Raw genomic sequence first — 17,500 nt, forward strand, 5'->3', positions numbered from 1 at the left:
TGTATTCTTTACTTCTGATTGGCTGTTCTTTAGTCCTGATTGGCTGTATTCTTTACTTCTGATTGGCTGTTCTCTTCTTCTGATTGACTGAGTTCTCTGGTCCTGACAGGCTGTATATTTTTGACAGGCAGGTCTTCTGTACCGTATGAAAGCTGCTGTCTGCATCCAGAAGGTTCATTTGGAGCATCAGGCTCATGTGTGTTCTCCTGGTCATACTGTGTGTGTTTCTACCTGACAGGCCTGGAGTCACATGTCAGCCACATGTGCACCCAGCGCTTCTTTTGATGAAAACACAAAAGCCCCTTTCAAACTTTCAGAGAAAATCATTTGTCAACTTCTGTCAGTCCATTTATTACTGCAGTCCCTACACACACACACACACACACACATACACACACACACACACACACACACACACACGCATACATACACACACACATACACACACACACAGACACACACACACACACACACACACACACACACATACACCCCTTGGCTCATAATGTCTGTTTGATCTGATGATTACCGTATGTTGTGTGAGAACCTGTAATTGCTCAAATGTGTACAAAACACATGTTAACAAAATCAAACATTTCACTTCAAACACAGAACACAACTGAACTGTAGAAACGCATGCTCTCACTGTGCTGTTGTGTTTATAGACAAATGTGAGTGAAGTCAGCTGAAATATAGATTTGTGATGCCAGGAAGAGCAGAGTTGTCCCTTCAGCTGTAGAGCTGACAGTAAGAAGATTAATAAACGGTTAAAATGGGATTTAAAGTGGTAAATGGTTAATTGTTTATGGAATCAGTCAGAATTCCCATGTGTCCTTAATAAACGTCTCATCTCTTTTCCAATCTTGAATCAGATCAGTGGGATGAGGACAGCATGGCCAGCTCTCCGGAAGGTTCCGGATCGACCGGTGACTCTGCTGACAGGTACTGTCTCGGTAACGGGTCACTGAACAAGACCCAGCAACAGGTCATCAAAGAGGAGAATCGGGGCTTTCGCTCCCAAAGGGGGCCAACGGAGGATCTTAATCACAGCCCACGTTACACCCTCTCCAGCTCCTGTGCTCATCCGCCCGCCATGTTCTGCCACCTCGCAGCCAAGGCGACCGGTTCCCATGACAACCGCAGCAGCGTCAGCCCGGCGTCTCGACCGCGCAGCTCCAGCTCGGACAGGATCTCTGGCGCCACGCCCTCGGCCGCCGAAGGCTCTGCGTCCGCGTCTCCGTGTCTGGGGCTCCAGACGCGCCCCGGTCCCCTGGTGTTCTCTGTCCAGGACATGACGGGACACACGGCCGAGACTGAGGGGCACAGGGGCCACGCTCTGCTGGGCTGCTTTGGGGCCGGGTACGGCGTGACATCACACACACAGACAAGGCCTGAGGCATGTGCAGGGACATGGTGGTGCATCCGTCATCATCACCAGCGGCAGCTGACCCCTCAGGGCGGCGGAGCGTTGGAATAACACTGATGTAGCGTGGAGACAACATAGCGAGAGCATTAGCACAGCGTGAGAGACCGACAGCAGACTGGGGAGAGACGCGCTGCCAATAAATGTTCCGCCGCAGACTGGAAACGCTGGGGGATGAGGAGAAAGCGTTGCAGGAACGCTCAGAGAACATTAGCGTAACACTTTGCGAGAGTTTTGATGCCACGCCGGGAGAAAACAAACAGAGACCATCTTCTCATTGCTATGATCTTATTTTCATTTGTCAACGTTAGCGTGTTGTACATTTCCCTTGATTGACAGTGTCTCACTCGAACATCTCCACCACGTCAGGAGCGTCTGTCAGCTCCTCTCATCACAAGCAGGAGTTGAATGAGGAGCACAATATAGCTCCCAAACCATGGTGACACAGAGCAGCCGTCGACTGTAGGAACAAAACTGGTGATAACAGGTCTATGAGTACAATAAGTACAATACATACAGACAGTAGACAACAGACAGGAAGTCTTTAAACGCAAACCACAGACAATAGACAAACCAACAGACAATAAGTACAAGGCATGAAAGTAAATGATAATAAATAGAAAAAAACAAAAAACCTGCATCCCTGTATTTGAGATTCTCTTTATCATTTACATGAATGCAGATATAATTATTTTTCACAGACTCCCATAACTTGAGTAACAAATGTCTAACCAATAACTGTGCACTGTAAATTCTCAAATAGTGGCCTTTATTTACCTCAACTGAAGAAAGAACCAGGCCTTTATTTGAGACAGGCTATTATTAGAGACAGGCCATTATTTAATGTGTTACTATGGTCTACTAAGATCATAATGCAAATGAAACAGTGCAGATTATTTTAAGTCTCTGTGCTATTGTGAAAGCTACAGCGTGAGACTGATTAATTAAACTGATGCAGTGAACATATCTGTATGTAGCATCAGCTTGAGTGCAATGCACAATAAAGTTTAGCACACAGACCGCACAAAAGCAGATGTTTCATGAGCATTCAGACAACAGAATGTTTGCAGATCATTTTAAAGTTCCAATATTACCTGAATTTGGAGAAAGAATGAAGAGCACAGTTATGGACAGATTAAAACCATCTGTGGATATAGCAGATGATGCAGTAGTTTGCAAAGAACGGTAATTTTATCACACAATGAAACTGGTGATCATTTACTACATTTACGTCGATTAGTGTTGATTGTTCTGTAAACTATTTGTTTTATTGTTAATCAAGGAGGATAAATGGGAGCAGGCTGAAGTGATGACAGGTTTAAAGGTAAAATATGTTCCTCTGTTTCCAGCTCACCAGCCGGCATGTCCCTACTGTACCTAAGCCATCTAAAATCAGGCATTTTTCCCCTCTGTGACTTTTTCACAGTACCATTAAGAAGCTGTTATGTGAAATAACTCATAGAAATAATGAAATAACACATAGGAAATAACATAGGAAACAGGAAGGAGAGTTTTTGCAGTGATGTGCCTGAATACTAATAATGGGCCATTAACACACATAGTCCTACAGTGACCACAATCCATGTGAGTTAGTACACTATCGGTATGGTATTTCTGTTAAAGAGTGAAACTAATAGCAACAGAGTGGTGAGCATAATTACTGTATGTTGTTGTACTGATGTAAATAATGCTATGGAAATATGATGAATTTACCACATGAGCCTTTCTGTAAGTTATGGGGGTTTTTTTTCTACCCGGCCTGTATTTGGGACCGGCCTTTATGTGCCCAGACAGGCAGCACCCGCGGCTATAATCCGAGACATGGCCATTGTTTGAGATCTGGCCATTATTCAAGTTTTTCCGATAACTAAATCAGAGATTGGGCTCGAAAACCTACATTTCCAGCTGTTTGTTTTTGTTCATTTCAGTGAAGTTCACTTCCATCTGGACGTTAACACTTGTGTGAATGAACAAAATCACTTTGTCATCTCTCTCTCTCTCTCTCATTTTCACCCTGAGTTGCTGCGGTCCTGGTGCCATGGTAACGCACTGTCTTGACTGCTGTTGTGAAGCTCTGGTTTAAGCTGAAGTTTCCTGTCAGGTTAAAGATTACCTGGAATGTTCCAGTTGAAACCAGTTCATTTCTGCTCTAGTGACCACAAGTTTAGGCTGAACTTTCCCAAAGGCCACGAACAATGCCAAACGTGTGTGTGTGTGTGTGTGTGTGTGCTGGCCTGCTTAAAGAAGAACTACAAATAAGAACTAAATTTCCCATCATCCTCACCGTTCCCTTTATCTGCAGAAGTGTTTCTGTCGTGAGGGTGTTTTAATGTCAAATGTGCTGTGTCGTCTGTCTCAGAGTCCCGCCCTCTCTGAAGGAAAGCACCGGAACTTTCAGTCACATTCGTTTCTCTCAGTGGAAAAGAAAAAAAAAAAACCACGAATGAACCAGCAGACAGAAAAGGAAGTCATTTTATTTATGACGTAATTCTCAGATAACTCTGGATATTTTTTGAAGTTATACTTGTATTTATGAAATGGATGATGGGGAAATTGTTCTTTTGGACTTTAAATATACTTTATATGGAAATGCCTAGCTGTCTTCTGTGTAACTTTTTTTTTCTTTACCAAGACGTTTATTGATCTTTGGAGTTTGTAAATGTATAACTACATAGATATTGCAAGTTGTAGAAAAAAATCCAGCTTGTTTGAAACCGCCTTAGTCCAAACCTCCCTCACTGTCAGACCAGAGGCCAGGCACTGCAGATATTGTGAATCTTTTATGGTTTTCATTCTGGACCAAATCATCAAATCATCTCTCTGCCAACCTTCAAAAAAATCCTTAACATCTGATTGGCTCCCGTATCTGATGAGGAACAAGCCCCCTCTTTCCCTTTATTGCATCATAATGAGGGTGGGTGACAGTGTAAAACCAGAACAGCGAGTGAAGAGTAACTGACAGGAGTTTTTTCTGAAGCGTCTGTAACGTTCACACTGAGAGGGAAATGTTTACACCTGAGCAATGCCCCAGGCTCCTACACTCATTAACACATTAACAGCGCAGCAAACTGGGCAAACTGGGTGACAGCAAACTGACCAGCTCTCTCTCTCTCTCTCTCTCTTCTCTACCAGACACACTGACTCCACATGCAGCCAGTCTGGGAGTTCAGAGGCCTCTGTCTCTAGAGGAGAAAAGTGGGAATATCGAAAGTTAGGAATTTAAACCAAAAACCTTAAAACTGATGTCACAGTCCATGTGAATGAGGCAGAGTGTCTACACCACTAGATGACTGTCTATAACCACATTAGTCACATTAGCCCATATGTATGTGTGTGTGTGTGCGCGCGCGTGCGTGTGTGTGTGATCCCAAAGGCCAGCAGCCTGGATTAACCCTAAGGAAAAAACAACATACACGAAATACACATACAATTATGCAAACACACACACGCACACATACGCACGCACACACACACACACACACACGCACACATACGCACACACTATAGTATTACATATGAAGCCTGTGACATATTTTGGTCAAAGAGAAGCAGGCAAAGGGGGTGTTGGGTGGAGCAAAGGGACAGATGCATCATGGGATTTGTCTGTGGTTGTTATTGTGGGGGTGGCGGTATCTCGAGCCCCCCCCCCCACGCTGTCTAACACCAGAAACACTGGTTATGATCCATTTAACATTTCTCTTTCTTCCTGTCCAATTTACCATTTCTCTCTCTGCGCACCCTCCCCCCGAACCCCCCCACACACACACACCCCCACACCCCCAGCCCCAGTCTCCCCCTGGCTGTGTGTGGATAAGTGCCTTAATGTATTCCTGTTCAGCTCTATCACACAGGGGCGTTTATACCTAATTACTGCTGGTCACTGCTGCAGACAGCTCCCTCTCTCCTCCGGCCTGTCTCCCCTACAGGATCTACTGCCTCAACACAGCCCACAGCTCTGTGTGTTTGTGTGTGTGTATGTAAGTGTGCATTAGTTTCTTCAATTCCCTCCAAAATTGTGATACTAGTAAAACATCTCCTCTCCCACGGAATGACATTTCATGACGTCATCATGATGTAATCACAGTGTCATCATTGTGAGATGGTCCAGCTGAGCAGGTGATGACAGTTCAAACTCCCTGTTAAATGACCACTGTGTGGGCCTGATGTGTGGATCTGGCTGGGTGTAGTGTGTGTGTGTGTGTGTGTGTGTGTGTACTTGTGCAGCTATCCTTATGAGTACCAGTTTGAGTTTTAGACCTTGGGAGTGAGGACATTTTGGGAAAGTGAGGACATTTTGGCTGGTCCTCACTTCTTCAGAGGGTTGTTTGAGGGTTAAGGCTTGGTTTTAGGGTTCAGGTTAGAATTAGGTTTAGGTTAAGGTGAGGGTAAAGGTCTAGGGAATGCATTATGTCAATGAATATCCTCACAAGTGTGTGTGTGTATGTGTGTGTGTGTATGTGTGCGTGTATGTGTGTGTGAGAGAGAGAGTAAATTTGCGTTTACCTTTGGGAATGTGGTCGTGTTGTCTTAATGATTTTACAATGAGTTCGATGTTCTGCACAGACGTGGTTTTATGGGGGGCCAGAAGGGACGAAATAGAGAGATGACTTTTGCCTTTTCTCAGCTGAGGGCGTAAATCACGCTGTAAATAATGGTTTTATTTTTCACGTGTGACGGCCGCACTCGCTGACTGAACTGTGCTGTTGTAGGTGAACGATGCGGCGAAGTTTGGTTGTGTTTTCTCCACACGTCTCTCTGCAGACTGACAGGGCCAGGCCTAGGCCTCTGAGTCTGCGTGATTAATGACCTGAGTCTGTTCTGGAAACTTCTAAACCGCAGCTGGCTCTCAGATGTGGCTCCCTTAAGCTCAACACACATGTACACACACCACCTCATTTACCCACACATTTCTCCAGGTTACAGTTCATGTATGTCGTGTGTGTGTGTGTGTGTGTGTGTGTGTGTGTGTGTGTGTGTGTGTGTGTGCGCGTGCGCCCTGCCCCGTTGAGAAACATTGAACTTTCCTCTGATTACACTGTTTATTCACTAGCACTAATTATTGATCCCTGATCAACAGTAAAACTGCTACTGATTCTCAGACATATTCACCAGACTCAGGGCATGATCTGTACCTGCACTATCTCAGCACCCACACAACTGTCAGTCTAATAACAGTTACAGAACATACACACAGAACACTCACACAACTGTCAGTCTAATAACAGTTACAGAACATACACACAGAACACTCACACAACTGTCAGTCTAATAACAGTTACAGAACATACATACAGAACACTCACACAACTATCAGTCTAATAACAGTTACAGAACATACACACAGAACACTCACACAACTATCAGTCTAATAACAGTTACAGAGCATACACACAGAACACTCACACAACTATCAGTCTAATAACAGTTACAGAACATACACACAGAACACTCACACAACTATCAGTCTAATAACAGTTACAGAGCATACATACAGAACACTCACACAACTGTCAGTCTAATAACAGTTACAGAACATACACACAGAACACTCACACAACTATCAGTCTAATAACAGTTATAGAACAAGACATTGTACATCACCCATCTCATCCCAGACATCACACACACACACACATACACATGCACGCACACACGCACGCACACACACACACACACGCACACACACACACACACTCATACACACAGTCGAATGTGTCTGATGTTGAGTGCATGTGCATATATCTCTTTTTTCCATCTCTGATTTATGACAGCTATCCTTACTACTCTGTACTGACTGCCTATATGCTTCACCAGCCACCACCTGCATCCAACTACATCCACAGTTACACAGTTACGACGACCAGACATTTACACTCTGTTAGCACAGACTCTTAGCACATTCAGCAGGACTGATACACTGATTTTCATCTTTGTCTGTTTCTCTGGTCACAACAAAACACAAGGCAAGCAAACTAACAATACAATGTCCTCGACACCAAACAGAAGAAACAGAAAAATAAAAAAAGAAGATGGGGAGTCTAATTTGATTCTGATTGCAGGTAATTGTGTGAACAGGCCAATCTGGATTCTTCTCACTCCTGGTTTTTCCTGAGCTGAAACGGTGAGCAGTGTCAGCTCCCAAAGACGACAGCGCGGCAGCGTTCCCGCGGCTTCACAAAATAATCATTACACTTTAACACCACAACCAAGGACCTCAGATCCCCATTAAAGCGTGTTTATGCTCCGCATACCCTCACCCAGATTAGCGTAATCAGGCTCACTCTGCATAACTCAGCCCTAATTAGTGCCCCGTGTGAATGCGTAATCAGATATGACAGTAATAATGTGGTGATGTAGTTCAAATGGGAAATGACTCGTGGTTAAAGGTGGAGAGAGCACAACATGGAGAATCTTCATGGTTTGTCTCCGGGTTTGTCTCTGTGTGCACGTGTGTGTGTGTGCGTGTATGTGTGTGTGTGTGTGTGTGTGTGTGTGTGTGTGTGTGTGTGTGTGTGTCTGTGTGTGTGTGTGTCTGTGTGTGTGCATGCATGTGCATGTGTGTGTGTGTGCGTGTCTGTCTGTGCGCGTGTGTGTGTATGTGTCTGTGCGCACGCGCGTGTGTGTGTGTATGTGTCTGTGCGCTGTGTATGTGTGTGTGTTCTGTGGGTCCTGTGTTAGAATACTGTAAATGAATAATCCCAAAGACCATGGGGGTGGGGTGGGGGGGTACCACACTTTGACCTTTTGACCTGAAGATGGTGTCACCATTGTACTGTTGAGCAGAGAACTGTGCTCAGACCATGCACACTGTGGTTCGTGTTTTCTGATATTAACCAGCTTCTCTCCCAGGTTTCCACTGGCTGTAAACCTTGGCCAGTGTAATGAGATAGGTTAGCATAATGAGGTTAGCATAATGAGGTTAGCATGCTAAAGCACCATGAGAGTGTGGTTATTTGAACAGGAAGGTTTGAGTCCAGCAGAGAATTAAAGAAATGCTCAACAAAAGGGTCTGTAACATGATTGGCCCCTTTTCTTTTCAAATGTGTTTGTCCAAAAAACAAAAATCAAAAACTTCAAAGAAGTCAAATCACGCCAGGGAAGTTCTGCCTCAACTCAGCACACACCAGACATCAGGGACTTATCTTTGGCCCTCTTGCTCCCTCTGCTGTTTAAGGATGGAAACACAAGCTTTCTAAAGCCTATTTCTTGGATAAGATCTGCATCTGCCTCCGAGCATAATCAGATACATTCAAATGCAAATCAGATACATTCGGATCAGTAAAACATCAGATAACTCAGATTCTCTCGTGCCCTGGCCGATGTATTTCGAGCGGAGAGTTGTCCTGATGACTGAGCTGTTCAGTGTGGGACCCGTGTGAAAAACATCCAGACCTTTCTTTCGCCACTGTTTCAGGTCACACACTGGCATCCTGTCACCTCAGTTCTGTCTGTCTGAACTCACGTCTGTGACAGTCTGGGTTTCTGAAGCTCTCAGGGGACAGTGTGTCAGACCAGTCTCCTTCTCAAAGCCAAGAGACACTCCGTAACCTTGACCCTAACCCTAGCCCTGACCCTAACTCTGACCTTAAGCTTATGACAGTTGTAGTGGGAAAAACAAGAGGTAAACATTTTTTTCTGTACGGTCCTGTGTTTGTTTATCGTTTTTATTTTAACCACAGTGAGAGTGACTGACGCATCATTAAATAAAATGAGAACAGGGAACAGGTGTGTGTGTTGCACTAATCTGGTAATATCTATTTTACACAAATAAAACAAGACCCAAAAAATATGAATTGCTTGAACAGGAGTTTCAAAGGCACATCAGCATAGCACAGCACAGCAGGGTAAATGACTGTATGTGTTACCATCAGTGGCCCCCACAGCCCAGGTCACACACAGCCTTTTATCACCTCCTCCCCTCTCAGCCTAGGAAGGGAGCTCGGACCCAGCACGACATAAACACACACTAAACAACGAATTTAACATTAATGCAAACTGAAATACAACAATGGATAAATACATTGTATAACAAGATTTAATTCTACATATAGGTCCTAAAATAGCTGTTTCCTGATCAAAAAAGCAAATTGTACAATGGACATATTCAGGCAAAATACTAGAGTAGAATGATAGGACATTATGGACCAAATAAAGAAAAGACATCAGAAGTCAAATACATGAAGCGTTTTTGCATGTGACGTCATCAGATGGTACACAGAGAGGTCAATGGGTCAGAGGCTAAAGGTGGTAATGTGTGAATGTGGGAACCAGAGCCTGGGAAAAAACTCTACGTGTCCGACATTGACACCTCACCATGAGAGAGGATCTGGTCTACCAGGGGACTGCTGGCTGCTTAGAGAAGAGAGAGAGAAAGAGAGAGCGAGAAAGAGAGAGAGAGAGAGAGAGAGAAAGAGAGAGAGAGAGAGAGAGAGAGAGAGAAAGAGAGAGAGAGAGAGAGAAAGAGACAGAGAGAGAGAGAGAAAGAGAGAGAGAAAGAGAGAGAGAGAGAGAGAGAGAGAGAGAAAGAGAGAGAGAAAGAGAGAGAGAGAGAGAGAGAAAGAGAGAGAGAGAGAAAGAGAGAGGGATGGACAGAGTGCACTCTTGTATGAGGGCCTGTGTTTGCTGTCGTGTCAGGGCTCCAGTAAGAGAGCCGCAGCTCTGGGCTGTGATTGGTTACTGATGGGGAAGAGATTCAGTCTGGGAGGGGCCTTTCCTCAGCACTGGGGAAACGCTGAATGTGTCCGAAATCCTCAACAAATAAATTATGACAACAAGAAGTGAAGTTATGGCACGACTGTCTACATGAAGAGCTGATGGCCACAGGACAGGACCAGGGCTACGGGAACCTCTGTGACACTCAGTCATAAATCCTATCTCAGTGTCAAAGGACACACCATCCTAACACACACATTAACACACTAACACTTACCCAGACTCATTCATACACTAACACTCACCCCAATAGACTGGCTGATGCTCTCCACTGACCCCTACACGTTCACACACTAACACTTACCCATATTCACACCTAGCCCCTGTGCACACACTCACACACACACACTCACACACACACACACACACACAAATGTTCTCCATTTACCCACATTTTTACCTCACACATACACATATGAGAGAGAGTGGGTGCAGCCAGTTCACTCCATGGTGGTGGTGGTCGTTTACTTATCCACCTCCAGGAGCTGTCAGGTGCTGTCACATATGATCAAACACAGAAATCCCTGTTGGGGGAATTCACAGACATGGTTACAAAATTCAAAACTATTTAAAATTCCTACAAGTTGCTTTAAGGAATCTTCAAAATTTACTTCAAATCCCAATTAATCTGAAAGTACCACTTTAAGCACAGATGTCACTGGTTGCTGTATTGTAAAATAGGCAGTGTTGGGGTAGTCACTCAAAAAAAAAAAAAAAAGTACCAATTACTTATTTAATTGTAATGGGATTACTTGACTCGTTACTCCTTTTGAAAAGTGATTGCACTACTCATTACTTTACTTTTGAGTTACTCTCTAAAACTACAAATTCCCCAATTTACCACATAAAAATACAAGGACAAACATCATAGTCCTTTCATTACTTTATTTTCAATGCCATAGCTTCAATGCTCCTTAGCTGCTCTAAAAAAAACTGTAAAATGTGGCCCCATTCATGAGTTCACATTTTTGACCAGTGACAAAAAAATAGAAACACACGAGCGTAGCCATCTAACATAACTATAGTGTAGCTACATTAATCGGGATGTTGACATTTAGCTTTAATGGTTAACTATCGGTAGTTTCTGAGGTAGTTAGTAATAGGCCTACATTTTGGTATCATCATCTGCCGACAGTTGTGTTATTTGTACTTTGTGATTAAAAGTAACATTAAAGCTCTCGATATTGTTGTCCCGGTTGACTACACCGTATTTTCGAGTTCCCTCAAATGTAGCAGACCTTGCTAGCTAGCTAACTAACCAGTTGTCGGCCTTGTCCCATTTAAGGAGAGCTACAGTCAAGGACCCAATCTCTCCTGAGTGACAGTGGGTAGTCATATTATAGATACACAGTTACGGTGAACAGGTGTGTGTCGCATCATAGCTGCTCTGTAATGCAATGTATTTTAACATCGCTAGAACACCGTATTGACCAATTGATCTATCCGTTAAAGTTAAATTTAAATATTCATCACAAAAAAAAAACATTCTTTTGAAAAGGCGTGTTTATGCAGGAAATGACATTTTAATAATCCACTGTAATGTGATTATTTTGTAACTTGTTAGCCCCAGAACTGAAAATAGGTTTTGTTGTTGTTGTTGTTGTTGTTGTTGTTTTAACACATCTTAGTCATTAGTTGAGTTTTGCTGCATTTACGTGACTTTCGTCCATGTGCATGATTTTTTTGTACAAAGATAAATGTAGGTATTGGAAAAGCATTTTAAAACCAAATTCCCAGCGTGGATTTCTGATCAGATTACAGCACTCCAGGAGCGTACAAACAAATTAAGCAAACTGTAGCGTTTGAACTGTAACCGATATTTGACCCTCATCAGGATGGGTGCGCATTCTTCACGCCCGACCAAGCGTCACTTCAGCGTGCGCTAAAGTTACACCCGCATACCTAACACCTACCCATGGGAAACGGAATTTTGGTTCCACAAACTCTGAAGGTTCAGACTAGGGACAGTTGCCTAAAATTTTAGTCAACAAAATCTTAGTTATCATAATGAACCTTTTAAGGTTGCTGCTTAAACACTGGAATTAGAATTCCCTCTTGAAGCGTATACAGGGCCGTTGGGTCGTCTGACTGAAAAACTCTCGACCTCATTCAAGAAGTATAGTTGACACAGATTCCGGTTTAGTTTAAGTTTTACGCTGTCTAATGCAGGGAATTGACGCAAAACGGTTTTAATGATATCCTGGCCGCTAACGCATTTGTCCTCAGTTGGCCATTGTCGTACGTGGGTTATGCCGATCATACTGTGTCACCGCTGGGTGAAGGTACCCGACAGTGCCGGCGACATCCTGGCCTACTGCCACAATCTGTACAGGGTACTTTCCAAAAGGCGCACACACACACACACACACACACACACACACACACACACACACACACATATTATATGTATATAGGCCTAGGCTGTACAATTCCGTAAATGGGAATGGAATGGAAATGACCAGCTAAGTTCTGCTTTGTAGTTCATCTTCTCTACATCCTCTGTATCACCTCCAACAATTTTTTTTTTTTTTGCTTTGTCCTTAAAAAAGTAAATGCGTGATTGTTGACATCTGTTTCTCCGTTTCTACTCCTAACGCTGATAAAAGAAACAGTACAGTGTATTTATTAATTACCTATCAAATTTGTCAAAGTTAAATTAACACTGAAATAATTTGGATGTATTTGTCGATGACAAGTGCAGACTAATCTTGTTGGAATCATTCGATTTGAAACGAATGTTTATGACCTATATGCCTGTGTAACCTGAGACATCGTTTGGATGTTGGTTTACAACACTAAAGTAACACCTTCCATTGATTTCAGCTGTTTGGTCCTTAGGCGCGTGGGTGACCTCACACCTTCATATCCTCATCTTTGTGAGCGCGTGAATGACAGACGCCACCAGTACCATCAGCAGCAAAATGAAGTCGACAAAGTTTTGTGTCCGTTTCACTAAGGACTTGTTTGAACTGCCATATATATATGACGCTTTATATAGGCTATATCATAAAGCGCCATCCCATAATCGACCCCGGCAAGCTTTTCCACTACTTATTTTACTTTTTTTCGGGGGGGCAAAACTATGCTCCAAATGATCTCTCTGTTACTAGAAGAAAGGAGAAAAAACAAACAGCTGTCGCAGTTGGCATAAAAGTATTTTATTTTTCATAAATTAACTCTACACGAGCTTAAATAATTTAGTTTAAATACATACATATAAAACTCTTTATTCACATTTTCAGACAAATTATGTTGGTTGCCAGACTTAACCTCACTGGGGGAAAACTCAGCGTGGGGGAAACTGACTATAAACACGAGGTATTTACAATAATTTACACATCGAATTAGATGAATATATATTAGACCAATATTAAACTATACAACTGTGCATAAATACTGAAAAAAAACTGTACATTGTGCATAGGCTTTATAGACGCGTATACAGCCGAGCGTGATGAAGAACACGTTTAACTGTGGTCCTTCTCGTCCGCGTCGCTGTCCTCCTCGTCGCTACTGGAGTCTTCGTACAGACAGATAGTCGCCTGCACCGGGTAGTTCCTCAGGAGAAGCTCCGCGTCGTGGTACATGTAGTCATAACAACGCGACTTTGGCCAGTACAACCTGGAATACAACAACACGCCAGAGTTAGGAGGGCGGCCTAGGACAGTAAGACTGCGCAGAAAAGTAATGGTTGGCGTTGGCATGTTTTCTGTAAGGTGGAGATTTTGAAAAGGGAAGAGATTTCGCTTGATACTTACTTTACTGGGTGGGTGATCGGAAGATGTTTGCAATGCTTGTCCTCTGGATGCGTAGGAGTGACATTTGAGCAAGGCTGTGAGGAGAAAAAAATGTCTTGATTCGCATATGTTTCAAACTGTGAAGTTTTTATTCCTCTGTAACTCTTTTTTATTAGAACAGTACAAAATCTAAATTTGAAACGTGGTTATTTTCTTCAGTTGTTCAGCAACTCCGAAAACAGCAATGATATATAGGCTATTTGTAAAATAGAAGTTAAACGTTAGACCCGGAGCCCTAAAACATGATTACTGAAAGATGAAAATACGTACCGTGGGGTAAGGAGGGTCTCGAGCACGTTCCTTGGCTGTCCAAGGTCTCCACGGATACACAGTGGTTTTGTCATTGTTGATCCCTGTTAGTCCAGCGGTTAGTCCGGTAATATTCTCCATAGTTTCCACGAAAAGAGAAGCAACTAGTTCACTAGTTCACCCGTAATCAGTAGCGACTGCGTCCTTCAGCTGAATGATGCTGTAAATGAGTCCTGCGTTCCTTTATATGCAGAGCGCGCTCCGTGCCAAATTGCACTTTGACACTTCGAGCTGACGCGTGCGTTTGCCAAAAAGGTGCGGAGGTGCCAATTCACACTCTCGCGGGCAGAAGACATATGGTTAAGTTTGTGCCTCAGATATTTACCTTTGGGATTTGGAGTTAGTTACTGGGATAGAGTCAAACAATTATGTCACTGGAGACATTAGTGTAGCGTATTCTTCACCAGGTCCGACCCTGAACTCAGACTTTAAGATTAAAAAAGACTTAAGGATCGTAACCCCTCTTTGCTGTAACTACAACGTGATTGGCACAGACAAATGCACGAAACATTCATGGGTTTTCATGTGATTCATAAAATAAAAAGGCTACTTTGAGAACGTGGCGTGTAAAAAGCCCCAAACTGACTTAGAGTCATTAAAACATCTTAGCTGTAGATCCGCGCCAATCAGTGGCCCTTCAGGATCACGGACCTGTAGGTGTTCCGTCCTGTAGGCCTACTCTGTCTTTTTTTAACCGTTGAATACAGTTGTGCGTCATCTGAAGCGCGTGGTTCTGATATTAAAATTGTATTGAAAAATCTCCGCGGCTGATCCGGTTTTGACCTGATCCGCAAAGGTGTGACACGAGTCTTGATTTTAGCCATTTGTCCCGAAGGTGACAAATAGCACGTGCCGCAAGGTCGCTCGTGCCGTCTTGCTTGCCGCATTTTGGCCTCTCTCTTGGTAGCACGCGTCAAGGGGTCAAGGGGTACTGTGGTTTAACGTTCATTGGAATCTCCACATTACAGTTTTTTTTTACAGTCGCTAACATGATTTTGTCCAACCTGTAGTCACATTTTCAAAACTTTAGACACAATTAGCACAACATCCGTCTGTTCTGAAACATACCATTGACACAGTTCATATTGTTTTTACATAATATGCAGTCAAGTAGCACGTTTCTAAAATGCTTACAGTTTCTTTACATACACGCTTACCCAATACCAAAATTACGGATCTTTCTTGTCTTATTTACAAATGCTTGCACACAGCATGCCAGAAATGAAAACCTAATGTTCAAAACCTTAAATACAGTATAAAGGCTGTACTTCTGCAGCAGCAGCAGCTCAGAAGCTATAGTGAATCAGCTGATGAGCATTTCTGAATGAACCGATCATTGAGAAATAGCTGATTTACTGTAGGTTGTGTAAAATAGACCAACCACAGCTCATTCCAATCTCAATCGTGTACATACACAGTGAAAAGGGGACTTTTTTGGTTGATTTTGTTCAATGTGGATACAGAACAATACAGAGGAGCAGAGAGAGAAAAAATAATGTCTGGACAAGGGAGAGGAACAGTTGAATGAGGGAGAGGAAGAGGACAAGGGAGAGGAACAGTTGAATGAGGGAGAGGAAGAGGACAAGGGAGAGGAGTAGCTGTGGCTTTTTTTACTGTATTTGTGTATTTGATTTTTACACATTTGGGAACAAAGGCCATGTATGTTGGATGTTTTGCTGATCACTGGTATCAACGTCATGTTGCTAATAAAACTTTTACTGCAGCAATTCTGTCACTTACTAATTTTTGTCTACTGTACATTCTATAAAGTAAAGATGACTCATTCACCTTTAGATAGTATGTTGCCCAAAATGCACACATTTGACACTCAACCAAAATTCAGTAGAACTGAATCATGAAAAGTAATGCAGTTTTTGAAGTGTTTGTATTTTGAAGGTCATTGTGCTATGATTGACTGTATGTTCCTCTTGGGTAGAAAACGTGTGGAAGTGATTGAAAGAATGATTTGATATTGAGTCGGGTTTGCCGTGTTTTGATAGAGTCAGTGTGTGTAGCGAAAGTTTTTTTGGATCTTTTGTTTATTTATTGAACAAAATGTGGTTTTGAGCTGAAAACGAACTATTTGGTTGATTGTGTGATGTAGGTGTGCTGCTGTGTTGAGAGTTTAGAAAAAGTATCTTAAGTTTAGGTAAACGCTTGTTAGCGATTGTAAAAAACTGTAATGGTATGGTCCACAACAGACGTATATTGTGCTAAGAGTTCTGTAAATGTGACTACAAATTGGACAAAAGGATGTTAGCGATTGTAAAAAACTGTAATTACAGAAATCAACACTCCCTGTTATTCTGGACCTGCCGCTAGAGGTCGCTTTTCTTAGTTCGAAACCAATCAAGGCAGCAACACAGAAAGACTCAGGTCTACCTCGTGTTTTGACAGTCACTGAAATAAAATAATTTTGTGATATAGCCTACTCGCAAACGTAGATGTGAATATTATCCTTTGAAGACGTTTAAAAAGTGTACTTTCTTCCTTAATCGAAACTAGAATTGAGCTAAGAATAAGAAAACGGGGTACAACCTGGAGTCATTTGAAACACGGAATCGACCAGTTTTTGATTCACAAAAGACATATAAACACGTGGTATTAATAACGCAACACAGTCTTCACAATGCATACCAGAGCTTATCCGAATAAACTGACAAGTGTTTATTGTTAATACAGCAAAATGCAGGCTATGCACTGACAACCACAGAATGTAATTAATCGATTATAATTAATTACGTAATACAGTAGTCGACTTGACAAATGATTTTTCAGCATTGCATCTGTTCTTACAAATTGAGAATTAAAAACAGTGAGTTTCATGTGATCCTCTAAACTCACCAAATATTCATGAAACCCTGGGCTTATTCACATTATCATGTCTCAACAACAGTGATAACATAATTTAATAACTGAGCACATGTCAACAGATATGTCTGTGCCTCTGTCACACGCCCCTCTTTTCTCTCTCTCTCTCTCTCTCTCTCGCTCTCTCTCTCTCTCTCTCTCTCTCTCTGTTGTTAATGAAGTCATACATGCTTTAAGGGTTAGCGCTGAATCGCCGTGAATGTGGGGCTGTGTTCTGTGTTGAGGTGTTCGTGGTGGTTCGCGGATTGGTACTGAACGCAGCAGTTCGTTTCTCTGGGATTTACCTTCTCCGATTGTCTGCATTAGGAATCTAATTTAACTACCGACCCCTGCATTCCTGTACAGGGTGCTATGGATGTATTGTATGTGGCAGATTTAAAAGTCACAG

At 42.7% G+C, this 17,500-nt stretch overlaps 1 protein-coding gene across 1 annotated transcript in view; it reads left to right on the plus strand.

Annotated features, from left to right (window-relative positions):
- sim1b (SIM bHLH transcription factor 1b) overlaps positions 1-1,477 on the plus strand; it is a 14,556-nt gene extending 13,079 nt beyond the window's left edge. The window contains exon 11 of the mRNA XM_030781708.1: positions 873-1,477. Coding sequence (XP_030637568.1) covers positions 873-1,477 — 605 coding nt within the window. The remainder of the gene's footprint in view (positions 1-872) is intronic.
- Positions 1,478-17,500: the final 16,023 nt, after the last annotated feature.

Source organism: Chanos chanos, chromosome 8, assembly GCF_902362185.1.
Source record: "Chanos chanos chromosome 8, fChaCha1.1, whole genome shotgun sequence".
NCBI lineage: Eukaryota > Metazoa > Chordata > Actinopteri > Gonorynchiformes > Chanidae > Chanos > Chanos chanos.